Genomic DNA, 27,533 nt, shown 5'->3' with positions numbered 1-27,533 from the left:
TATTTTATTTTAATTTCATAGCACTGGATTCCTAAATGTCTGACAGAAAAAAAAGTCTAGAGAAACTAGTCAACCTAATTAATCAACCATGCTGACCCATCCTTAACTACCCCATTATACAAAGATTTATGTACCAGGTACACATCTGCAATCATGCGGCTTCTCGTTGGTCTTTCTCCTTGTGTTCGCATTTGCAGGCAAATGAAAAGATCTGACAGGTGATGGCGACGCGCTGGAGTTAATAAAGCCAAAGTGCTGCAGGCGAATCGCAGTTTTATGGTCCTTTTTAAACACGCAGATATAAAAGAGTCAAACAGGAGCCTTTTATGACTCGCTGGCCTGCCGATGCTGCTTTATTGGGGGGGAACGTATTACTGTCCCTGGGGGGAGACCTTTTTTCATCCTAAATGTCATTTTCTCAACCTGCCATAACAGACTGGTTACAGTGCAACATCCAGGATCCATTAGGAAGCTATAGTTGGCACGGGACAGTCTTAGGAATGGGATGGGATTCAGTGGAACCTGGTTTGCTAGTTTTAGCTGGTGCTTTGTTTGTTCTTTTTTGTTTATGTAGTGTTTTTTGTTTGCTTGTTTGTTTGTTTGTTTTGCTTTGTTTTACATTTAGTATTTTTGTTTGTTTTATTTTGTTTTGTGTTGCTTTGAGTCTTTGCTTTGTTTTACATTTTGATTAGCATTTTTGTTTGTTTGCTTTATTTTGTTGATTTTGTCTTTGTTTTACATTTTGTTTAGTGATAGTTTTTTGTTTGGCCTTTTTTGTTTAGTTTTTGGTGTTTGTTTTTTGAGTTTTTTGCTTTGTTTTACATGTATATTTAGTGTTGTTGTTTGTTTCATTTTGTTGCTTTTTGTTTTATTTTGATTTCATTTAGATTTTTGCTTTGCTTTACATTTTGTTTAGTGTTTTTGTTTGTTTTATTTTGCATTGCTTTTTGTTTTGTTTTACATTTAGTTTAGTGAATTGTGTTTTTATTTTGTTTTGTGTTGCTTTTAGTTTTTTTAATTTGGGCTTTTTGAAGTTTTTTTGTTTTGTTTTGTGTTTTTGTTTATTTTTGCTGTTTTTGAGGTAGTTGTTTTTCTGTTTGGCCTTTCTTTTTTGTTTAGCTTTTTTTCTGTTATGTTTTTTTAGACACATTAAAACAGGAGACCAGCTTTAACCAGCTAAAACCAGCAAACCGGTCTGTTTTGTCAGCAGGCAACTGTTATGTTTCTTACAAATTGCTTGCGTTTGACCTATTGCTTGTGTCATGTAGTGGAACCATCTTGGGATTAGATGCTACATTACTGTCTCGGACAAATTAGCGTTGGCAGCTTCAGGTTTGGGACTTCTTGAGGTCTCTGTGGAATGTTCTCGAATGTTCCAGTCCGTCTTCCAAAACCTCCAAAGACTGACGAGAGATCAGGCTCTAGCGGTAACACTGAGCAGAGGTGAAACAAAACTGCGGTAAAAATCCGCCCGACAAGGTCGTCATCACTAATGCGGTGGCGAGAGCCATTCTCAACACTCAGAGGGAAACGGAGAGAGAGAGAGGTAAAGCGAGGCCGAGACTGAGGAATGGAAATAGCGCAGGAAGAAAAGCAAGAGGCGCAGTGTACTTCACACATGAAAGCCTTGATTCTGCCACTCATCACCTCTCGAGCGCGAACAGGTCAGGAGGGAGCTAACAGACGCCAGTCGTGAGACTGACACTCCAAAGCGCCGGTGGAGAGGAACTCTGACTAGAAAATGGCAAATTTTGCAAGCTGTGGGAATCAAGAGCACCTTGTTTGGTTGTAGGCCCGCACTGGGCCGCAACAGTTCGATTATCTAGTGTGTGTTAGAGATGGTGTGTTAGCATAACTGCTCAAACAGTCAAAAGGAAGGAAACAGCGTTTTCTTTGTGGACTATCCAAAACTATTTTTTGTCCACAGTACTGTTGTCTTCTCCTCAGCTGCTAGTCTGTGCTAGAAAGCGTATGATATAGCAGTCGTTGAGTAACAAATGGTAGAAATCTCAGCGCTCAGCATTACGGCTATGAGAAAGGAAATCATGCTTTAAAATTAGAAGATCGTACTGCTTTTTTTGGCAAGGTCATCATCTGATCATTTGCTACAGAACTTGAGATGGATGATGCAGAGAAATAGCCTGACTGGAGCTAAACAAGCTAAATTTATTATCCTCTGTTCCTTTTTTCTTGCCAAGTTAACATGCATTGCAAAAAAATGACGTATTAATACGTTTTTAATTGGTGGTTTTGAATATAAGTCTATTTTTAAACTTGGTTATATACTTTAAAAAAAAAAAAAAAAAAAAACAAGAAAGGAAACATCTGTGCAGTACAACAAAATGTATTTGTGTTTTATTTTTATTTATTTTTTTTTGCTTTGTTTTAAATTTTGTTTTGTGTTTTATTTAGTTTTTAGTTTTTTGCTTTGTTTTAAACTTTAGTGTTTTTGTTTCATGTTTTGTTTTGTTGCTTTGTTTTATTTATTTTTTTTATTTTTTCTGCTTTTTTACATTTTGTTTTGTTTGTTTTTTGTGTTGTCTTGTTTTATTTTGTTTTGTTGTTTTTTCTCAATTTTATTCAGTGTTTTTTGTTTAGTGTTGCTTTTTGTTTAGTTTTTTTTTTTTGCTTTGTTTTACATTTTGTTTGGTGTTTTCTTTTTTTTATTTTGTTTTGTGTTGCTTTTTGTTTTGTTGTTTTGCTTTGTTTTACATTTTGTTTAGAGTTTTTTTTTTTGTTTGGCCTGTTTTGTTTTGGGTCTTGTTTTTTGTTGTTGTTTTGATATTTTTTTGTTTTGTTTTGTTTTTAGTGTTTTGTTTTTTATTATGTTTTGTTTTTGCATTGTTTTACATTTTGTCTTTGGTTTTTGTTTCGTCTTGTTATTTGTTTTATTTATTGTATTTTTTTTTTTTTTTTTTTGCTTTGTTTTACACTTTGTTAGTGTCTCTATTTAGTTTTTTGCTTATTTTTACAAAAAAATTGTGTTTTTTTTTTTTGTTGTTGTTGTTTTATTTCATCTTGTATTGCTTTTTGTTTGTTTTTTGTATTGCGTTTTTTGTTTGGCCAGAACTCGAGATGGATGATGCTAAAAAATAGCCTAAATTTATATATAAGCTAAATTTATTACCCACTATTCTTTTTTTCTTGCCAAGTTTACATGCATTGCAACAAAAAAAAATGTTTTAATAAGTTTGTAATTGGTGTTCTTAAATATGTCTATTTTTAAACTTGGTTTTGTTCTAAAAAAAGAAAACGTCTGTGCAGTACAACAAAATGCATTTGTATTAAAGATGCATTCTCTCAAAAAACTAGTTTAAATGTCTAACACAGCATTGCTTCTTAAATAAATTCCTTGCTTTCATGGATTTTCTGATGTTTTAACTTAAAAATTAGACGTTAACGATAGACTTTTTTTTGCCGTGTATGTTATTGCAACACAAGTTGGCAAATTCTTGGTTGGATTTCACTCTCTCCTCATGCAAATAGATAGAAGCTGAGCTTGCATGACTAGAAAACAGCTGCCCGAGGGTGTTACCCAGATCCAAAATGGCCGCCAAGTGTGCTAACTTGCCTTCCCAGAGCCGCACCATCTGATACCCATCATTCCCATATGCAGGCCCTCCACCCCTTCAATCAGAACAGAGCCTTGTTGTTTACACCCATCTTTGTTCTGCTACATCTCAAGTCTTTCCCCTCCTCCTTATGCTAAGTGTTTAGCCTCCGGCCGTGTGGGACGTTCTTGCTCTCATTCTTGTGTTTTTTGTTTTTTGGGTCCACTGTCATATGCATAAACTAGTGGCTTTGAAAGTACCCCAGTGGCTTCCCTGCTGAGGGCAGAATTTCCCCGCAGAGATACTTTGATGATAATGACTTTATGCTTTGGGGAGCCTGTTTTATGACACGTTGTGCCCAGACACCCGCTATCATTCAACGCACGGTAGAGCAGTGATCACAGGACTGTGAATTAAAGGTCAGCTTCCCACCACCACCGGCGGAGGGTGGAGAGACCCGAAGGTCTGACACACCTGGCCAATGTTTTTCCTGATGCTCATCTTTTTTTGTACTAAGCGTAATTGGTGTTTATGCGATTTACTCTGAAGAATAAGCATAGGGTCAGCTGGGCCACTTTGTACTTGAGTTGTCTGCTACGAAATGAGGACTATTAAATGTAAATATATAAATGATTAGATTTTAGTGTTTAGTATATTTATACTGTTGTAGTATTCTTTATTATTTTGAATTTAGCTTTTAATTTTATGTGCATTTGTCATTTTTACAATTTTTTATTTCTAATTAGCATAAATTAATTTTTAGTTCTTGAGTACTTAACTAAATGAGATGAAAAACTTAACTAAAAAAATGGGGGAAAAAAGGATTATTTTAGCCTTTTAATGACCAAAACCTGATTTTTCCTAGTTTTTAATGAACAATAACAACACTACAAAAATGACTAGAAAAACTTATGTAATGTGTGGAGTCAATGTGGGGAAAAAAAAAAAAAAAAAGTAAGAACATGAAAGGGGAAAAATGAAGTTTATTAATGCCTAATGTTAATAATGTTAATAGTTCATATAGTATTCTATATGAAATATTGTTAGAAAATATATAAGGTATTTATTCTACATCTATATATTTTACATCTATGAAATGCTCTTTTATTGTAATAAAATGAATATGTATAATGTAAATATTATATAAAATAATTATTAATAATTATTATTATATATTTGCAGTTATAATATAGTTCACCAATTTTTTTGTATATTTTTATATAAATATATAAATATATATTAAGTGCTGTTTTATTGTAATAAAATGTATATGTATAACTTAAATATTATATAAAATAATTATAATATATAATATAGTATATTTGCAGTTATAGTTTTCAGTTCACCTATATTTTATATATTTTATATAAATAGTTTATACAGTATATGAAACTGATATGGAATATAGTTATATATTCTATAATATTATACATCTATGAACATGTATTACAAATATTATATAACTATTTTATACTGTATAACACTTTATTATATATTATTATTTAATATAGATATATAAAATTAAAATATACGTATTATTTATATATTTATATAATATATATATATATATATTTATATTATATTTAGTATATATGCAGTTATAATATAATTTGCATTCACCAACATTTTATTTATTTGTATACATTTATTAAGTTCTACCATTTACAGTATTTTTCCTTATATTCATGTTTGTAAATAGTTTATATTTTATATGAAATATTATTATAAAATAAATACAGACATATATCCTATAATATTTTGTCTGTAAAATGCTGTTGTATTGTAATAAAATGTATAATATTTATAACACAAATATTTATAACAAATATTATATAAAATAATTATAATATGTTCATAGTTATATATAGTTGCAGTTATAATATAATTTGCAGTTCAGTAATATTTTATCTATTTTTATATATTTTATATAAATAATTTCTGTAGGTTTTTTATATGAAATGTTATAAAATGTATACAGATATATATTCTATAATATTTTACATCTATGAAATTCTGTTTTATTGTATGTTTTAATGTATATGTAAAAACAAATATTATATAAAATAATTATAATATATTTTCGGTTTAGTGTATATGCAATTATAATATAATTTGCAATTCACCAATATTTTATATAATTTTTTTTATATATATTTTCTATAAAGTTTCTGTATTATTTTATTTGAAATGTTGTTATAAAATATATACAGATATATATTCTGTAATATTTTATATCTATGAACTGCTGTCTTACTTAAATAAAATGTATATTTAGAACATAAATAATTCTAATATATATATTATATATATAGTATGTTTGCAGTTAGAATATTTTTTAATATATTCATTAAATTCTGCCATGTGTTTTTTGTGTTTTTGACATGTATTTAATCTCAATCACAGGCAGCACATGATGTACTTTTTCTAAAAACATAATCACGCACCGTTTGCTAGATTTACGACATGACTGTGCTTACCCACTGACACATCTTACCCCACTCCCCCAACGTCAAGCCGTCATGTTGATGTAGAACATGCAGAAAGCCGTGTAAGACGGGGTAGAGGGAGAGGGGTTGAAAGAAAGATGTAGAAAGAGTTGGAAGATGCCGGAAAGGGCTCGCTTCAAAGAACCACATCACAGGAGGTTATAGAAGTGAAGTAAACAGTGTTCGCAGCGCTTAGATCTGCAGTAACCGCAGCACCCAGAGGCTTGATATGCAGCTCTCTTGGGAGCGTTTCAAAGCCCTGTTTTGAGCTTGTCATGGAAGCTTAGATTTCTTTCTGCTTGTCACTCACTTTAATTCCCTCCTCTCCTGGCCTTCTTGTTATTGATTGCGTTCACAAATTAACAGCACTCTAGTTTATTGTGGCCCACTTTCAGCTACTTCCTCTCGAATTTTCTCCCTCGTGCGAGGGCCGTTCTTCCGTTTCAAACACCTGTGAACTCATCGAACGTCCGCTGAACTTCGCATTGTTGTGTCTTCTGACTCTCAGAAGAGTCAAAACCAAATGTGTCCCAGTCAGGGCGTTTCACGTCCATCCGCCTGTGCGACAGACTCGGTCTCCGTGCTTTTCAACTCAAACCAGATCCAGGTTCGGGAGCTCGGAATCGGATGAAGGGGGTAGGGGGAATCACATCCGCATGTTCTCATTTCTTTAATAGACTTCCAAGGTCTTTTTTATTGGGCCTGTTTGTTGGCGTATGCCGTTTGATGTTACCATGCTTTTGGCCGCCTTTTACGCTTTCCCCAGCCAGGAAGGATGGACACCTGCTGCTCTTTCCGGTGCTTTCATAAACATTTGCGATCCCTCGCTCTCGCACCCAAAACGATACCGAACAATCCTCCCGCTGGGGAAAAAACGACTGATATCTGTTTCGAGGGACATCTGCTGCCAAACCCTTCACTTTGGCTGCGTCTTTGCTTAAATAATACCTTATTATGTTCTAAACGTCTCATCCTAATGAACTGCTGAAAGTCCTGGGATAGTGCAGCGACCCCACGAACGCATTTCTCAGCCCCGTTCCTTCCAAAAAGAAGCCGCAGATGTGAACCAAAGGAGTTCGTGTTGAATTAGGACACCCTCGGTCGATTATTTGTGCATGTTAGACAGCTGCAAGTCATTCTGCCCCGACTGTGCGAGCCGAGCTTTTGTTCTTCAGGCTCGTCCCGCTCATCTCCTAATTGGATGTGCGAGCTGCGAAGAGCTGGGCAGATTCCCCAGCGAGCCCCACCCGAACCGGGCCGGTCCCTACGGTACAGCATGTGGCTTTGATTTGCGGCTTCCCTGAGGTGTCTCCTTCTATCATCTGTGTGGTTTTGGCACCAAAAGCATTACCGTAATGAGATATTGACCGAGTAAAAAGGATTACTGTCGCTTTAAATCAAACCAAAGTGATTGCGGTCTGCCTGCGAGAGGAGAGCGCGAGCTAAATATGGTCAAAATAAGATAGAAGAGCGAGCCTTTATACCACATGCTGTGATCTGTACCCCCGTCGCCCTCCGCGTGTCCTGAACTTCCTGTAATTGCTGACCTGGGTTACAGAAAAATCCTGCCGATTCGACAGATGCATCTGGTTATCGGCATTGCCTCTTGTTGCAGGAATTTGTGGTGTGGGATTCCAGATGAAAATGATGAAAATGGTGTCTGGGATTGTGCGCATCAGGCCTCTTGTCTTGAAATTGAAAGTTGATGCATGCAGTTCAAAGGAATTTTAGACAAAATGAGACAAATTACATTTTAATCATCTAATGATTGATTATGTGTGCACAATTATATCCCAGAGAATGCAAAATACAAAAATAAATAAATGTATTTAAATAAAAATAAATCATATTCAAATCATACATGAATAAATATATATTACAAATGCATAAATAAACCAATATTAAAATGTAATGGTGAAATCAATACATGATTGCAAATGACCAGGAACTGTATTTTATTTTATTCTATATTTTATTTTATTTAACTTTTTAATATTTTCTTTTATTTTATATATATTTTATTTTACATTTTATTGTATTGTCATTTTATTTAATTTTTTATATATATATATATATATATATATATATTTTTTATGTTTTATTTTATATATTTTTTTATTTTGTATTATTTATTTTTTATATTTTATTTTGTCATTTTATTTAATTTTTTATATATTATTATTTTATTTTTGTTTTTTATTTTATTTTATTTTGTAATTTTTTTATATTTTATTTTATATAGTTTTTTTTATTTTATTTTATTGTCATTTTAATTTATATTTTTTAATGTTTTAGTAATTATAATTTTTATTAATATATAGTAATTTTTAATGATGTTTATTTATATACAATTTTATTTATTATTTAAATTTTATTTTTTGTTATTTTTTATTTTATATTTATTTTATATTACTATTTTTATATTATTTTTAAAAATATTTTGTTATTTTACTTTTATTGTATTTTGTTTAGTTTCCTTATAATAGTTATATTATAATTGTATTATTTATTTTTTATTTGTATTTTGTTTTATTTATTTATTTTTTTTATTTTATATATAATTGTATTATTTTTTTTATGTTTTATTTTATTTTTATTTTATTTTTTATTTATTTTACCTTAAACATGTTGCTTTGGATAACTGCATCTCCCAAATGCATTACAACAAATGCAAAATATCCATTTAAAATCACCCTTTTTTTTACTTTCATTATAACTTCATGATTTTAATCTCAAGATTTTTTAAGATCAATGTTATGAACAAATGAACAGTGGCAAATGAGATACACTCCTCAGCTAAAATGTGCATTTCTGTAGCTTTAAAATGAATTACCAACAAAGGTTTGAGGGGAAAAAAAAGCATCCTATGAAAAGTAGTTGCTTTAGGTTAAAAAAAAGCATGTTACAATGTCTGCCAAATGCATGAATGTAAAATTAAAATGTTGAGTCACCGTCACGGTCCGTTTTGCATGCTAGCATCTTCATAAACAGCTTAAAACCTCTTGATTTTTCTCTCTGGATTATCTGCAGCGAAGCGACAGATGCATCTGGTTATCTGCGTACCTTCGCATTGCCTCTTTTAGCAGGAATTTGTGGTGCGGGATTCCAGATGAAAATGTTCGCTGTGATCACGGGCGTCCGGGATTGTGTGCATCAGGCCTCTGTCTTCATATTGAAGGCTGATGCTTTTAGCTGGAAGGCAGTTTCTCAGCATGGAGGCCATTACCACTGTAGAGCTCCATTTGTATGAATGGCAGTTTGTGTGTATGTGTGCGCAGCGTCTGTTTGCTCGGTTGTGTACGTCAGAGTGCATGTTTGTAGAGGTCTGCACTAAGTGCCTCAGGCCTGCCAAACGAGTCAGGACTTTTGTAGCCGATTTTGAAATGCGGGGGGAAAATGAAATGTGAATGTTCCTTGAAATGGAGCAGCGTAATGAACTCAAGACTGTTCCCATATTCAGCATTGCTCTGGCGGTTCTCCACGTATCCCACAATGCCTATTCATTTGAGTCCCTAACCATAGCGTTCTTTCGCTCTCTAGCACGCTTTCAATCAGACTTTTTTCCCTCGCTCTCCCTCTGTTTTTCCAATTCCTGATACAATCAATCGCAGACGTTCGCGATAACGAGGCTTTGACCCCTGACTCTCTCAAGAGCGGATACTCGAGGTAGTTTGATTTCGCTCTTGCCGCTTGAGTCATAGATCTGAGCTGAGTCATCGTGGGAGCAGACTGCAGACGAGTCACGTCCCTCAGATGGACAGCTTGGGTTGCCCTCACTTACCGCAGTCCAAGAATTCGTAATGTTTATACCTCACATGCTGTGAACTGACTGCAACTGGCTTCCTCAGAGCTACCTGCTGCTACACTTGTTAGTTGTTAGCGAGCTTTCAGTTAAAAGGCTGTTAAATCCAGATGTTTTTGACATTCTACAAAAATCTGTATTGATAAAAGCGTCTTACTGCATGTTTACTAAAACACTAAAATATGTATTTTTTTCACTAGGATTCTCTGCGGCAAAAGGACGATCGCATCGAGGAGCTGGAGGAGGCCTTGCGTGAAAGCGTACAGATCACGGCCGAGAGAGAAATGGTGTTGGCGCAAGAGGAATCTGCTCGTGCAAACGCTGAGAAACAGGTGAGAAACACCAAACACAGGTGAGATGAAGCTCAAGGGTCATTACTTATGCACTTGCTCTCTCTTTTAGTTTTCTCTCTCTCATTTACTCTCATTTATGTGTTTCTTTTTTGGACTTTTTTTTTGCATGTTGTTCGCTTGTCTTTTTTTCATACATTCAGATCAGTTTTGTTTGATAGATTGTGCCTTGTCCTTTGAGTCAAAGAGAAGAAATTTATTAAGCAGAGTAGTTTTTATTTTATTTTATTTTATTTTATTTTTTTATTTCATTTATTTAGTGTTTTTTCAGATTTTAATTTTTTCAGATTTATTTTATTTTTTAATTTATTTTATTTCATTTTGTTTTATTATTTTTATTTTATTTATTTGTTTATTTTTAAGGTTTTCTCATAATGGTTTCAATCTGATTAGTGGCAAACACGACAAAATGCAATGATGAAACATTAATCTTTTTTTGGATAGTATTAGGATATTATCTGCAACTATTATTTTATATTTTTTATTTTATTATTTATTACATTTTGTCTATTTAAAATGTTGTAAACCTCCATTTATAGAAAATGAATAATGGATAGAAAATAAACAGATCTATATATATATATATATATATATATAGTATATGTAATTTTTAGTTAAATACTTTGGTTACCATTTTATTATATATATATATATATATATAATATATATACACACACATACATACGTACATACACATATATATATATACACATATATATATATATATATATATATATATATATATATATACACACACATATATATATATATATATATTTTTTTTTTTTTTTTTTTTTAGCTTTTTATTTATCGTTTTGTTTTGTTTTGTTCTGTTTTGGTTTTTTTTTTGTTTAGTTCAGTTCAATGAGATGTTTGACAACATTGCCAGTCCTCTTGACAAAAAGATCAGACTTGGGCCAGTAGTGAGACAGTGTTGAGACTCTCATAGACTAAATCCAGATAACTTTTGAAGTATGATAAACAGTCATGTTCTCTGTTTCTTGAGAACTCCTTAGTACCGTTACAACAACCACTGTAATGTGTTACCTAAAGCAAAATGTGTGCGATAACTTCATTGTGATGCTAGCCAAACCCTACAGCCATCTTTCCATTGTGGAAATGTCCACTTCCTCATCTTCCAAGTCAAACATCCACCCCAATGTTTACACAGAGCTGTATGCACATCCACACAAGCCTAGCATCTCTCAGGCCGGGCTGTAATGGCTTTTGCTTGGCGGACAGTATCGCTCTCTTTAAAAGGCCTCCTTCACAGAGCTCAGGTACCAGCAAAAAGCCGGCCTGTCACAGCACATCACCACACCAGCACATAGAGCCGTGCCAACCGTCCAGATCCGTGCCAGCGCTGCATCGCCGTGCCAATGGCGAACATTCATGTGGCATGCATAGGTTACATGTTTGTGTCTGCAGTCAGTCTTTATTTAGAATATAAATAAGCTTTGCGTGGCCTGCGTGAGGACTGCTAACTTTGGTCCGATTCACTTCAGCCACATAGGACGTGCGCAAACAAGGAACGTCCACATGCTGCCGTTTCTTCCTTAGCATTTTTAAGCAGGAGTTCTGGAGCAAAATATTGGAGCAAATATATTGACTCTACCCAGGTCTAAGTTTGGAAGCCTGTTTCTGCCACTGAATAAAAAAATTAAAAAGGTAATTGCGACTTTTATCTCACAATTCTGACTTTTTTCTTGCAATTGCGAGCTTACATCTGACAATTCTGACATTTTTCTCAAAATTGCATGATACAAGCTCACAATTCTGACTTTTTTTTTCTCTCAGAATTGTGAGATATAAATTTGCAGTTCTGAGAAATAGTCAGAATTGCATGATATAAAATCGCAATTGTGACTTTTTCTTAGAAATGCAAGTTTATATCTCGCAATTCTGACTTAATATACACAATTGTGAGTTAAGTCGGAATTGTGTGATATCAGCTCGCAATCCTGAGAAAATATCTCTTTTTATAACTCGCAACTGCGAGTGTGTATCTCAGAATTCTAAGAAAAAAGAATTGTGAGAAACTCACAATTGCAAGGAAAAAAAGTCAGAATTGTGAGTTTGTATCATGCAATTCAGAAAAAAAAGTCAGAATTGCGAGTTTATATCATGCAATTCTGAGGAAAAAGTCAGAATTGTAAGTTTATGTCATGCAGTTCAGAAAAAAAACTCAGAATCGTGAGTTTATACCACAATCTTAAGAAAAAAGTCAGAATTGTCAGAGTCAGAGTTTGTATCATGCATTTCAGAGAAAAAAGTCAGAATTGGGTGTTTATATCATGCAATTCAGAGGAAAAAAAGTCAGAATCATAAGTTTATATCATGCAATTCAGAAAAAAATCTTTTATATTACACAATCTTAAGAGTTTGTGAGTTTGTATCATGCATTTCAGAGAAAAAAAGTCAGTTGTATCATGCAATTCTATGAAAAAAGTCAGAATTGTAAGTTTATATCATGCAATTCAGGGGAAAAAAGTCAGAATCAAGTTTACATCATGCAATTTTGAGAAAAAAAGTCAGAATTGTGAGTTTATATCACACAATTCTGAGGAAAAAAGCCAGAATTGTGAATTTATATCAGAATATTGAGGTAACCTTTTTTAAAAAATTTTATTCAGTGACTGAAACAGCCTTCCATATTAAAGGGATTGTTCACCTAAAAATGAAAATTCTGTCATCATTTACTCATGCTTATGTTGTTCCAAACCCATAAGACTATGGTTAATGTTTGAAGCACAAATTAAGATATTTTTAGTGAAGCTGAGAAGTTTCTAACCCTCTATTAAAAGTCCAGGTAAGTCGAACCAAGCCCTGTGATTTAAACCAATAGATTATTTACACACAAACAGAAATACAAAGAGCTTATCATATATTATAAACACAGGCCTTTTTGGATCTTCTACATTTGGATCAAAAGGGTTACCTGGGTTTCATAAAAAAAAAAAAAAAAAAAGAAAGAAAATCCTCATTTTTTATAGATTAACCAAAGTTTCATGGGTTTGGAACGACATGAAGGTGAGTAAACAGTCACAGAATTTTTTTTTTTTTTGTAGTGAATTATCCATTTAATGCAGTTTAACTCTCTAAATGTAGACCGAATGTGTGTCCTGATCTAGAACATACTGGAAATGGATTGAATTTACAAACAAACTGCCAATAATGTGTTGTTTTATGATCCAAAGGTGCAGGAATGCCATTCCCGTGTCGTTCTGGCCCAATTTTTAAGGCATTGATGCAGACTGCACCACTGTCCAGCTGTCTGAGCTTTGGCGATAGCATCAATCTCAAACTATAACCTTTTCCGAACGAGTCCTCCATGAACCGACCGACACAAGCAGCCAGTCAGGCTTTGAAACGGGGCTGCCAAAAACTTGCTTCCCCTCTACCTGAATCCCTGAACTTTTCCCTCTCGTTTCTGCCTCTCCGTCCATCGTACTTGGCTCCATCGACTCTCTGCTTCGTTTTTAAACCCTTAATGGTTTGTTCTACCTTCTGTGGATCCTGGCGCCCTGCCGTTTCCTTCCTTTTCGCTCTCTCTCCCTTTTCTAAAGATTCGCATGGCTGGCTGAGCACCGTCCCAGCGCGCGTTACAGTCTCGGGAATGTATCGTAGCCTTCACCGTCGAGTTTCTTCACCGCCGGGCGGACCTCCGCTCCAAACCCCCGGAGGTTAATTAGAGCCGGGGGCTGCGGCGGGAGCCAACGCTGCTGCTAAGCCTGGCCGGCCCCCTCATTTGGGCTCGGAGAGAAAAGGAAATGGGGACAGTACAAGTGCCACCCTCCAGAGCCAGTCTCCACGCTCATTACCGTCGTCCCAAGTCTCAGGATATCGCCGTTAGTAGGTCCTCCCCACCCTGGCACCTGTTATATAAGAATGAACTCATATTCCGGGTTACATATTTTGAGAGTTATGAGCTATATGAAGAAAAAAAAAGAATGGCGGTTTGCCTCACTGGCAATTGGCAGACAGGTTTTTAAATGCGTAATTTGTGGTCCTGCATTAAACCATGCAAAATCTAATTAGCTTCACACAAACGCACACACTGAGTCTCTCCTCTGCTATTTTAATTAACGTCCCTCTGTTGCTTCACCACACCCTCCGCTCTGCCAATCATAAGCAAGCATTCGTTTTTAGCTCTGTGTTCAATTTCCTCCAATAGCTGCACGCCTCATTGTTCTCATTGTGCAGAGCACATGTTGGACCGAGTGCGGTGCCTGTACAAATTGCTGTCAGTATGTTAGTCTTAAATGTATGGGGACGAGGGTGACTGCTCTTTGTTACACTGACATGAAAGCAAACCTCTGGCCAAAGAACAAATCCGTTCTCTCTCTCTCTTCAAGCCATGTGCGTCTGGTAAGCTTACTTAAAAGCTGTGTGTGTGTGCGTGTACTTGTTTAATTAGAGCGCATGGAAGAGCTACAAGTTGTTTGCTCCATTCATGCAGGTAATGAAATTTGGAAATATGAATCCAAACATGTGTTCCTTTGAGTACTCATATGCACCAGATGAAGTCTGAAAGATTTCAGACAATTACACAGGTCAGTGTGAATGTCGTCTGCTTGAATGCTACTATTATTAAGTCTTTCCTAAAGGGAAAGATGACCGCAAATGGATTTCTGTCATTATTTACTCGTTCTAAACCCATGTGCGTTAGGTATCATGAAAGAACAGTTACATTTCTTCAAAATGTCTTGGTTAATGTTAATTTATAAATATATTAATGTAATTAAAACATTTAAATAATTCATTAAATATATTATAAATATATTAATACAGATTTAAAAAAAAAAAAATTCATTTTATTATAATGCTATAATTTCTTATCTCTTAACAGGTATACAACAGGTGACTTATACATCAAATTAATAAATACATTAATGCAATAACAAATTAAAGAATTAATGCCAAATATTAGTACATTTATTAACATTAAACTAGATTAATAAATGCTGTAGAATACAGTTGTGCGTCGTTAACTGATAATACCTAATTCTAATGTTAAAGAAGTAGTTCACTTCCAGAACAAAAATTTACAGATAATGTACTCACCCGCTTGTCATCAAAGTCGTAAAGAATTTTTTTTTGGAGGAAAACATTTCAGGACTTCTCTCACTTCTATGGTGCCCCCAAGTTTCCAAAATGCAGTTTAAATGCAGCTTCGAAGGGCTCTCAACGACTCAATGCTTGTCTTGTCTAGCTCTGCGTGAACTCTGTGTATTCCGGGTCAATACTGTTAGGGTAGGTCAAAAAACTCCCATCTCATTTTCTCCTCCAACCTTAACATCGCTGCAGAAGTACCGACCCAGTGTTTACAAAGTGAACATGCAAAGAAGATCAAAGACTCTTACAAAAAAAGGTAAAACAGCGATGTAGGACGATTTTGAAGTTGGAGGAGAAAATGAGATGGGAGTTTTTCGACATACCCTAACTGTTATTAGGGGCATTTGAGGTAAATTTTTAAAGTTTTCACTAGATAAGACCCTTCTTCCTTGGCTGGGATCATTTAGAGCCCTTTGAAGCTGAATTTAAACTGCATTTTGGACGTTCAAACTCGGGGCACCATAGCACCATTACATGTAGAAAAATCCAGAAATGTTTTCCTCAAAAAGCATAATTTCTTTACAACTGAAGAAAGAAAGACATGAACATCTTGGATGACAAGGGGGTGAGTACATTATCTGTAAATTTTTGTTCTGGAAGTGAACAACTCATTTAACACATTAAACCTTATTGTAAATTGTTGCTGCAATGTTTATGATCTGTACAACTATGCAATAATTCGAGGCTTTTAAAGCCACATGATAGCTTTGTGGGACACAAGAGGACATCAGATGCTGATTTTCCAGATGGTATGATTCTTAAAATGTGCCCAACATACTTTGGTTTAAATTTCTCAATGGTCTTGTAAAACAACACCCTTTTTACCTTGTCAAAAACAGCTCTGTTCAAAGCAAGCTGTTTCGGTGCATGGCTCTTTAAATGATAATGAGCTACTGCTCACCCCTCCCCTCTCTTCCATTTTGTGCATATTTGTGAAGACTCTTATGTTCACTTTTACATCCAAATACAAAACGCCTGCATTGCTTATGAGACGTTGTTGCTAAAGCTACTCTAACGTGGAGAAAAATGCGGACCGCATACAAAGCAGAAATATGCAGTTGTGGGCGGGACCTGAGCAGTATGATGTCATACTACTCAGAAAATCAAAACGACTTGATAATTGAGACTGTTTAGGTTTTTTGGCGATTAAAAAAAGGAGTGAATGGATTTTTATCATTGTAGGGTGTTTGTGTCCACACACCGCTAAGACGCATTTATATGCAAATTTTGCATACAACACCCCCTTTTTCAATCGTTAACGCCTCCGTTGACCTAAAATGGCAAATTTGCACCAGGTCTGACGTCATTTACGCGAAACGGTGTGGGTTCTCGCGTGTCTTCCTATATAATGTCATCAAACTTGTGGCATATTTGATTTGAGCGCTGCGGTGAGGAATGAATAATGACAAATAAATCAAATGATTCTTTTGTGTTTCGCAGAAGAAAGAGCATGAGTAAAGGATGACACATTTGTTCATTTTTGGGTGAATATTTTTGTCTAGACTTCTCCAATTTAAGTTTTTCTCTCTGTCTCACTCCATCTTCCTTGTAGGATTGATATTTCAGGAGTGTCAAAACAATGTTTCCTCAGTCTGGTCAATGTGCTTGTTTAGGGGATGAGCCCGTCTTATTTTAGCCGATGCTTTCACGAGCCAAACCTCCGATGCAGGGACTGCTTTAATGAGTCGTATGCTAGTAAGGGCAAATGTGGTCAGCGAGCGAAAAAGGGGGGGCGCTTTCTTCCTACACAGGGCTCTTGGTGTGCAGTGACACCAGTCACTCAGCTCCAGCGTGGAATTTACGGCCGGGATGCACGAAAGCGACCAGCCGCTCATGCGGGGCCAGTGAAAACGTTTGCCCAAGACCACATGAAAACACACGTCCAGTCTCCAGACATGATTCAGCAGCGAAATGACATACTTCATAACCTTCCCTGGAGGCAGTGGACCAAAGAAAGCCTCAATCTCTCCGCTCGTGTCGACCGGGGATGATGGGATGTCTCGAAAGCGCCCTCGCTCTTTCACCGCAAGCTTCCCCGTCGGCCTGACCCCATCCCGTACGGATGTCTTTTCCGCTCCGAACCTGTTCTCGCTCAAACGGGTCCATGGTTACCGTCCTCTTTCTTGCTCTTCCTCTGCTTCCAATTTTCCTTTTGCGTGGTTTGTTTCAAACTGTTGTTCTGTTTTGCTCTGTTCTGTCTCTGTTTCCTCTTTGGCTTTTTCTGTAATCCCTCTTTTTCTCTATTTCTTCTCCATCGCTCACTGCCTGTGCGAAGCTCTCTCATGACCTAATGCATGACTCCGGCCACGCTGGCTTAAAGTGGCTCAAGGTATGGCACGATTAATGTTTTCTCTTTCTTTTACAAGTTTTGTGCTTTTCATCAGTTTCGCTGCATCTCCGTGACCTTTTTTTCTCATTTGGACGGGGGTGTTCGACAAATGTGGCTTTTGGTCCCGGTCCAAGCCAAACTTTTCCAAATAGGAAGCTTAACCACTGACAGAGTGCAATTTATTGACTGTTCCCTGAAGATGAGCTCTATCAGATCATTATTTTATGTGGAAGACCCCGCTTATGCTTGCTTTCCATTATATTGGGAAGTCATGCTCATTTGCGTCTGTCTATCAGGATAAGTTATGTTTTGATTTAACTTTTATGTAGTGCGTCCAGCGCAATTCGGTTTCTGCACTGGGAGAAGTTGAGTTTCCCCATTGCGTGTAACTCTAACTACACGTTATATAAACGTGCGGTCAGTAGTTAAACTGATAGTTAAGAGGTAGTTCAAGCAAAAAATTAATGTTCTGTCATCATGCATTTGTTTTAAATCCATTCGACTTACTTTCGTTTGTAAAACACAAAAGGAGATATTTAACAGAACGTCAAAGCTGCACTGTTCAATACAATAGAAGTGAATGAGGATAGGGAATGTCCAGCTCTAAAAACCACCAAAAATTCTCGCAATTTTGAGTTTGTATCTCACAAATCATATTTTGAGTTTATATTTTACCGTCTGATTTTTTTTTTTTTTTTTTTTTTTTTGCAATTTTGAATTTATATCTCAATTCATACTTTTTCTCACAATTCTGTTTGCATCTTACAACTTGTAACTTTTTTTCCTCGCATTTCTGAGTTTATATTTCAAAATTCTGACTTTTTCTGTGTAAATTTAGACACATTTAGACTCGCTCATTCCCTGAACCGATCAAGACACGCTGTCAAAATCTGAAGCAGCCCGTCATTCCTCACTCCCTACAGGGGGCAGCGTGACGGCAGAGCCTGAGGTCTCCAAAGCGGCCCAGGCCAAAAACAGACATGGAAATTAGTCAAAGAATAAATAGCTCTTACAGCTGCCGCTGCTCTTTCTCAAGTTTGTATTGAAGCCACGGTCAGAAACAGGCTGGATTTTTATGATAAAACTTTAGAGGCGAATAAAACCTCCTCCTCTGCTAATATTCCCAACCAGCTGAGATCCAGACACAAAGCTCAGCACCCAAAACGCAGCAAGATCCAAAGACCAGCTTGTTGAAATTGGCTTTCTGCTTACCGTTGAGGATGGGGCTGCTCTTTTGGCAGCCGGGGAGGAGAGAGTAGGACGAGACGGATGAGGAGGAAGGGAGAGAGAGCAGGAGAAAAACAGCACGCTGCTGCATTAAGCAGTTTTTATTAGTGTTATGTTTCTGCTCCGAGCATCTGGGTTAGTCGGGATATCTCTCACAGGAGGTGATTAGAAGCTTCTGAGTTCGGCACAGGCTGAAGAGAAAGCCCTGATCTGACGCCCACCGTGATCTAATCACCTCACAGTGCACATCAATAACAAACCAATATGAGGTCTTCCGCTTACAAAAGTAGCACCTTGGTATTACCATGTTTTTAGAACATAATAAAATCTTGTATCTTTTCGTAATATCTTTTTTTGGGGACAGTACATGATGCTTATGCCTTGGAATTTATTGAAGTACTATCCAAATACCATGGTATGTAAACATGGCTATCAGTCAGTGCCATGATTTATGCATAAGTACTATAGTATTACCAGTATATGGTGAGGATGGATTAAAAAAAAAAAAAAAAAATTATAAATACTGATTTTATTTTATTTTATTGTTGCCTTCTCTGTGTATTGAAGATTATGTTGAGCTTTTTATTTTATTTTATTTTATTTTCTTTTATTGTTTCCTTCTCCTTGTTTTGTAGATTGTCTTGAGCATTTTATTTTATCTAATTTTTTATTTTATTATTTTATTTTATTTTATTTTTTGTTGCCTTCTCCAGGTATTAACGTTTTTATTTTATTTTATACATTTTTATTTTATTTTAATATATGTTTTTTAATTTATTTATATTTTATTTTTTATTTTATTATTTGTTGCCTCCAGGTATTATTGGCATATTATTAATTATTCAGTACCGTAGTTTATATTTAAGTATCAAGGTTTTACCATAATATATGGTACAGTAATATATGGTACCATGGTACAGACAGTACTGTGTACTTTTAGAAGTTGCGTCCATTATTTTCATGCAGATTTTATTGGTTATTTTCTGCATACGTTTTAACATAAGACTCAAATATATTGTTTTATATGATTAAATTGCAGTTTTCAGCTATTTAAAGCACCACCTTTTTTTGGTAATTTTTGCTGATATTTCTTTTTGGTGCTTTGCATTTACCTATTTCTGTTTTTCTTTCTCTCTTGTTCGGCTCTCTTGTAGCGCAAAGAGGCAAGTATACAGCGCTTTGCTTCGTTCTTTGCTTATTTCCATGTGCCTTCCCTCATCCGAAGAGGCATCTGTTCCAGCCCCTCTGACCCTGCATCAGTCTATTTTTTTCCTCTTTTCCTGTTCTTTTTATCACTCTTCTCCTTGATCACTGACAGATCCTCTTCCTTTCCCCAAGGCCTGTTTCTGACACCGGTTTTGAGCAGTTGGGCCTTAAATTAAACAAAAAAGGAGAAAATCACTGTTATCAATTCCATAGACGGTACGTCACAACTGATGTGAGCAATTACCACAAGTCGTAAAAACACTTGCAGAGGCTGAAGCCGGACTGTGAAGATCAGTTAAAGGACGTGCATCTCAAAGGCTTTGATCTGTACTCCTCCTGCCTTACTGGTTCACGTTCCCAGTGTGAGACAGGAAGTGGTGTTATCATCACCCAGTGAAGTGCTCAATTTTTCACACCCGAGGTGTCATAATTCACTGCAGCGTTTTTTTACGACTTGACTAACATCTGAGGTTAGTTTGTACTCCCCTGAGAAAACAAGCGCTGCATGCCACCTTGCTCTTTCATACACACACACACACACACACAACATCCATTCCTCCATCAGAGAAGGCAATGGCGCGAACTGAAGTCTGCTGAAGCAATGTTTGCATTGCTTTTACTCTTTCTGCTTTTCTTTCAGAGAATTTTCAATAAACTCTAGTGATGGACTTGAAAGGAATTTCTGGGTTCAATAATCTCATTAATAATTATTTTCGTATTTTTTTTTTTTTTTTTTATTTATTTATTTTTTTTTTTTTAAAGGACTTAATTGGTCTAAAACATTTTATTGATTTTTATTAATTTTTTTAAGCTTTGGTCCACAAAAACCTTTAAGGGCTGCAAGGCGATCTGAGTAAAACAGGTGATAATGCAAAAATAATTGCAATTTGTTGTTGATTTTTTTTTTTTTTCGTAAATTTTGAAAGGCACTTTGCAAATAAATTTAAATTGAATTGAAAATTGAAAAACTTTGGAAAAACATTTAGTTAATTGTTAATTTAACTTATTTATTAATTATTAACTAATATTTTACAGTTATTAAATATATATATAAATGTAATATTTTTAGCATTTATGACTTCTTGTCTTGATGGGTTTTTTTTCTATGCACAAAATAAATCTGTATTTAAAGAAACAAAACAAAACTAAATTTCTGTCTTTGTATTTGATGAAGGGGATCATATTCACAAAAAATAAATTTTTTTTTTTTTAATAAAAAAAATTAATAAAAACTTATTTTATTTTTATTTTGTTTTTTTATTTCTTTATTTTATTTCCTAGGTTTCGAGGATAGAAATAATCACTTCTAAGTGCCTTGTCTGGAAACAGTTCTTTCACTTCAGTGGAATAGAAGTGCACTTCATATTGCACAGTATTTTATTTCATTTAATTTAATTTTATTTCATTTCCTAGGTTTCGAGGATAGAAATAATCACTTCTACATGCCTGGTCTAAGAACAGTTCCTCTACTTCAATGGAATAGAAGTGCACTACATACTGCACTTTATTTTTATTTATTTATCACTTCAATAAAATGGTATTTTATTTTATTTTATTTTATTTTGCACTCTAGATTCAGTAACAGTATATATTCATAAAACTCTGTATTCAGTCATAGCATTGTAGCATTCATAGAAAAAGGGAATCATAGAACTAGATGTAATGAAAATCATTTAATATCATTTTTAAAAGAAGGGTCCTGTTCTAAATAAGAACCAATTCTCAGTTTCACACTAGAGTACTAGGAAGCACAGTTTCCATGATTCCTCGTGTAGTCTGTACACATTTTTGTGTGTGAGAGAGATTTGACTTTCCACCGGCCTGCCAGGCCGTTAGTCAGACCTTTAAAATCTGTTAATTATCTTCTAATGAATGACTTAACTCAACGGCTTTGAGAATTTGGCTCCAGGCGGCGCTTACTAAATACTTTTACAGTAAAACTGACCGAGCACATTGTAAATTCATTCGAATCCATTCGTTCCAGATGATGTTTGGTCGCTGAAGATGGAGTCAGTTCACATATCTCCCCTCCAGGCACGGTGACACCATATCGGCTCGCGCACATCCTGGACTGATTAGTTAACCGCTCCGCCGTCGCAGTGTTCGTTGCTCAACAGCGGGAGATTTCGTTCAGATGCTGTTGAATAAAAATGCACCAGAGTTCTCACGGTTTCATTCAACCCCCCCTCTCCTTACCTCTCATTGGCTGCTGGGTTTTGACGGACAGCTCTGTTGACCCGCCCTCACCGCAGGGTTGCCACAGGCAGTGAAACCGATGCTGCCAGCGTTTAAATATTTCCCTCTGCTCGTACTGGGGGGGCCTGAGGCATGCAGTGTCGATCTCAGTTTATCTCCTGAGAGGGAAAGTAGGCATGCAGGGTTTTTCGGTTGTATCTGTGAAAAATATTATCGTCTTTTATGTCCACTCAGACTCAGATGTGACCTGTGCTCTGCGTGTGAGTCAAAAGCAACACTTGCCTGGCCTGTCTCTACATGAATAATGATTTCCTCTTCCTTATTTTTTAATTTGACATGCATTACGTCTTAACATAAGCCATTCCGGTGAGCCCTCACTTACCTGACCCCGTCAGGTGGATTTCACGTGCCCAGGGGAGGCACCGTCATCCTCGGTTTTTATGCAAAGACCTGTTCGTTGCTGTTCAGGATCATCCTGTGTGAGTTTGGTACGGTTTGAGATGACAAACGAGAGCGGGACAGGAAAGCAGATGGCAGTAAATTTGACTGAGCGGGTTTTGGTAGCTTGTTCACTAGGCTTGGCTTGGGTGTAGTACATTAGGCAGATGACTTATGATGACAGCTGGATTGAACGCTCTCCCAGATCCCGCAATACCTCCGGCCAGCAGAGGGCAGCGCTGCTGATACAATTCTGTCATTTTTTTTTTCCAAAGGGTGATATCTTTTCACAGCTAAATCCCTGTTTTTGTGGTGTTTCTGTTTATTGCCTCCAGCTGTTCTGCTGGAAAACATTTCCAGCGCTCTCAGAACATAAGAAAACAGGACTTTGGACAGTGTTGAGTGGCAGGCCAGTGAAACTCTATCCTAAATATCTTAAGAATTCATTTATTGAACGAGTGGTTTACCCAAAAATTAAAGAATTTCTTTATTTCCTTTGCTTCTTGTTGTTTCAATTACTTTGTTCTTTTGAAAAAGCCAAACTGTTGATGTTTAACGTTAAAGACAAAACCACCGTAACAGTGTCTTAAATGTAATCCAAGTTGACGTGTATGCTTTATTCCTAGTTCTCAGAAGATATACAGATAGAATTTAATATATTTTTATTATTCACCAAAAATCCCAACATCTGCTTTAGCACTCTTTGGCATGTTCATGACTTAAGTAGTGAATGCCAGGTTTGTGAATAAATTCCTTTTTAATGAATCACAAAATCTCACAGATTCAACTCACAGACTTTACTGCACAATTTGCAAATGAATCGCTCTTTTGGTAGATCCTAAAACTGATCTAAATGATTCATTTATGAATTAGATTCATCTATTCTTGAGTAGATGAACTCACTGATCTAAATGATTCCTTCATAAATCAGACTGATCTGGTTCTCTTGTTCAACTCACTGATTTCAATGCATGATTTGTGAACTCAGAAATCTGATCTAAATGATTCATTTACGAAGCAGATTCATCTTTTTCATGAGTTCAACTCATTGGCTTAACTGCGTAATTTGCGAATGAATCACTCTTTTGGTTGGTCCTGTTAAAAAAAAACAAGTCTGAATGATTCATGAATGAATCGCACAGATTCAACTCAGACTTCACTGAACAATTTGCAAATGAATCACTCTTTTGGTTGATCCTGTTCCACAAAACTGATTTAAATGATTCATTAATGAATTAGATTCATCTGGTTCTCAAGTTTAATGCATTGACTCAACTGCACAGTTTGCAAATGAATCACAATTTTGGTTGATCCTTTTAGCAAAACTGATCTGAATGATTCATTCATGAATCACACTGATCTGTTTTTCAAGTTCAGCTCACTCACTTCCCAGATTTAGAAATGATAATTTTAGTGAATCAGTTAATCCTGTTCACTAAAAAAAAACTGGTCTGAATGATTTGTTCGTGACTAATCGGACTAAAGATTTCAGAGAAACCCGGGGTGAACCAATTTGTAAAAGAATCACTCATTTGAGTTCTTTTCAATGAGTCATTTTATCCTGTTCACAAAACTGAGCTATATGATTCATTCATGAATCAGACTCATCTGGTTCTCAAGTTCAACTTACTGACTTAGCTGTCCAGTTTCTTCTCAACAAATCACTTAATCCTGTTCACAAAAATGATCAGAATGATTTGTTCATGACTAATTAGATTATTCTTAGGGCCCTATGAAATCTGTTTTATTTTTCCCAAATTCAGTTTTTTTTTTCCATTTTCATCTTTCCTTTTTTAATTTTTCTAGACTCTGTTTTAATGATAAAGTAAAAAAAAAAATCAATCAAAATCATTTCTGATTAATTGAAATCATGAAACTTTTTAACAGCACAATGTAACAGGAATTTATTACAAGTTTATTACAACTAAATTTTTAAGGCCTATGAAATACTTTTTTATATCAAATTCAGTTTATTTAAACAAATTATGTTTTGTGTTACTTTCCTTTTCCAATTTTAATGGTTTCATATACATATATTATGTATTTATTTATTTAGTTATTTATTCATTTATTTTATTATTTTTTCCCAGATATACTGTCTTTTGTATTTACATTCTTCTGGTAAATAAATTGTGGGATTTTTTTTCTGTTAACTATCCACTAAAATCATTGCATTAGATGTATTATGTTTCGGTCACAATTTCTTCAAGTTAAACCAAACTTTTATTCTGACACGTTGCTGTGAAGACCTTTAAGTTGCTGTTTGCATATGATCTGACAATGTTTTTTCTCAAAAGAACCACAGACTCCATTCTAGGGATTGTTTATCTGTTCACATACTCATACATGAGTATATTGTATATTGAGGCAGCAGAGGCTGAAAACACTGCAAGCATCATGCACGCTTCAGTATGTGTGTAGTAAACAAAACCATGTGTCTGCGGCATTCTTTCGCACAGAAATCACAGAAAATGCAGGATTCATTTTAAACAGTATTTTTGCAGCTTAATATTCACAGACGCTAGTCCATATCACATTTTGATTTAAGGCAAATTCCGTGACATACAGTAAATTCCATTTTTATGACTGGATTCCACAATTCCGTCTGCATTTTCCGCATCGAGGAAATCATAGGGTCCTATAATCTGGTTCTTAAGTTCAACTCACTGAATTGGTTCACAGGCTGCTGGAGGGACAGATTGTCAAGCACAAATTTATTATGTGACTTCAAACCATATGAATCGCTTCATTTTGAATCTTTTAGTGAACTATTTTTGGATTTGAATCTATGTAGAACTGTCTGTACTATGGATGGAACAAAAGCTGATGAAACGCAGAGCAGGGAAGGATGGATAAACACCGAGAACAGACGAAGGAGATTGCACAGATTGCCGCCCGAGGCCTACGCAGTTTCCTGCGAAGCTCAGAGATTTCAGAGAGACCCAGGGTGAACCGCAAGCGGTCGAGGAGGCTGTGAGAACCGCTTTGAGCCAAGTCGCTAAACCTTGCCTTCCATGGAATACATAAACCTGCCACGCCGTTTGATTTATCCTCCTCATTCACTCGCTCCTGTTACTCCGAGTTATAAACATTGTGTGGAAACGGAGAGAGAGGAGGAAAGAAAAATCACAGTCAGGAACGGAGAACATCCACCTTTTCAAAAACAAAACGGAGCGAAATAACTCTGGGGATGTGATGTATGACAAACCTCATCACGAAGTTATGTAGTTAATATATTTGGAGTAACACACTCTTGCGCACTCACACACTGGTCTTGTTTTCACCCTGTCTCACCTGCTGTCTATTATATGAATCTCTTCTCCTCATTTCTTTTTGTCCATCCAGTTTTCTATGCACAAATCCATTCGTGTCCCTGTGAGCTTCGCTCTTGGCCTGCTGTGTGTTCACTCAACATATTTGTTTGCGTTCTGTCTTATCATCAGGATTATGTTTTTGTCCTTATGCTTGTTTGTTGTGTGTTTGTATGCACAGATGGAAGAGCTGTTGGCCGCCATGGAAAAGGTGAAGCAAGAGTTGGAGTCCATGAAGGCCAAGCTGTCGTCCACCCAGCAGTCCCTGGCCGAGAAGGAGGCCCACCTGACCACACTGAGGGCAGAGCGCAGAAAGCACCTGGAAGAGGTGCTGGAAATGAAGTAAGACCTTTACGCTTGTCCTTCACCCCTCTTGGACCGATATAGCAATCGGTCGCTGTGCGGCTCGCTGCCATCTTAAGGAAAAACATTTCATTGATGTTCGGTTTAAAAGGATATATTATGATAAACAGGATTTTCGTGCTCTTTTGAAAAGAGTATGTAGACATATTCCATCATTACCAGCGCAGCCGATTAAAACTTGGCGTGGACGTTGTTGCTCGTGTTACTTGCACAGGGGTTAGCCAATCATAACAGAGGCCGTTCTCATGTTTTTAATCTTAAAAGTACTGTAGAAAAATGATCCTGTTTAAAATCTAATCATTTAAGTTCAGCAAGATCAGTGTTAGAAGGATTTTCATGGTCTAGGTCAGGGGTTTTCAAACTTTTTGATAGAGTGGACCCCCAGCTCTGCTGAGAGCTTTTTATTTTATTTTATTTTATTTTATTTTGCTTTATTTTTTTATTTTTTTTATTTTATATTTTATTTTATCACTGTATGTTCCATGCTATTTGTACAAATAACGTGTAAAACCTTATGCAATTTTTGATGCAGTGAACATCTAACTATAACAAGAGCATTTGTTTTATTTTATTTTGTTTTATTTTATTCACTGTATGTCCCATACTACTTTTTAACAATAACGTCATAAATATTTTGAATCCGATTTTATTTTTATATATATTTTTTTCATTTTTATACTTGTTTTTTTTTTTTTTTTTTTTTTTTTCAATTTTTTAAGTAAAATTTTGTTTTAGTTTTTGGACATCAAGGTAAGCTAAATTTGTTCAATAAGAACAACTAACTGAAATAAAGGTTTATATATATGTGTGTGTGTGTGTGTGTGTGTGTGTGTGTATATATATATATATATATATATATATATATATATATATATATATAGTGACAGTTTTTATTTTATTTAGCTATAAATAAAAAAAAATATGGTTTTTATTTTATTTATTTATTTATTATATTTTTAAATTAACTAATGTAATTTTAATATTAATTTATATTTGTTTACTTTTTATTATTATTATTATTATTATTTTTACATTGTTCCGCCTTAACTTTTCTGTGCATCCCCTAGGGGTCCTCTAATCCCAATTTGAAAACCCCCGGTTCTTGGTCGATGCATACAGACATGATTTTTTCCTGATGCAGTAGTTAGGCCAGAGGCCT

At 35.4% G+C, this 27,533-nt stretch overlaps 1 protein-coding gene across 8 annotated transcripts in view; it reads left to right on the top strand.

Annotated features, from left to right (window-relative positions):
- The window catches only part of erc1b (ELKS/RAB6-interacting/CAST family member 1b), a 256,072-nt gene that overhangs the window by 108,096 nt on the left and 120,443 nt on the right, over nucleotides 1-27,533 (top strand). For all 8 annotated transcript variants that reach the window (XM_051107019.1, XM_051107018.1, XM_051107022.1 and 5 more), the window contains 2 exons: nucleotides 10,040-10,171; nucleotides 26,193-26,353. In XM_051107019.1, coding sequence (XP_050962976.1) covers nucleotides 10,040-10,171; nucleotides 26,193-26,353 — 293 coding nt within the window. The remainder of the gene's footprint in view (nucleotides 1-10,039; nucleotides 10,172-26,192; nucleotides 26,354-27,533) is intronic.

The sequence above is a fragment of the Labeo rohita genome, chromosome 4 (assembly GCF_022985175.1).
Source record: "Labeo rohita strain BAU-BD-2019 chromosome 4, IGBB_LRoh.1.0, whole genome shotgun sequence".
Lineage (NCBI taxonomy): Eukaryota > Metazoa > Chordata > Actinopteri > Cypriniformes > Cyprinidae > Labeo > Labeo rohita.
This window is presented reverse-complemented; position numbering and strand designations above follow the sequence as displayed.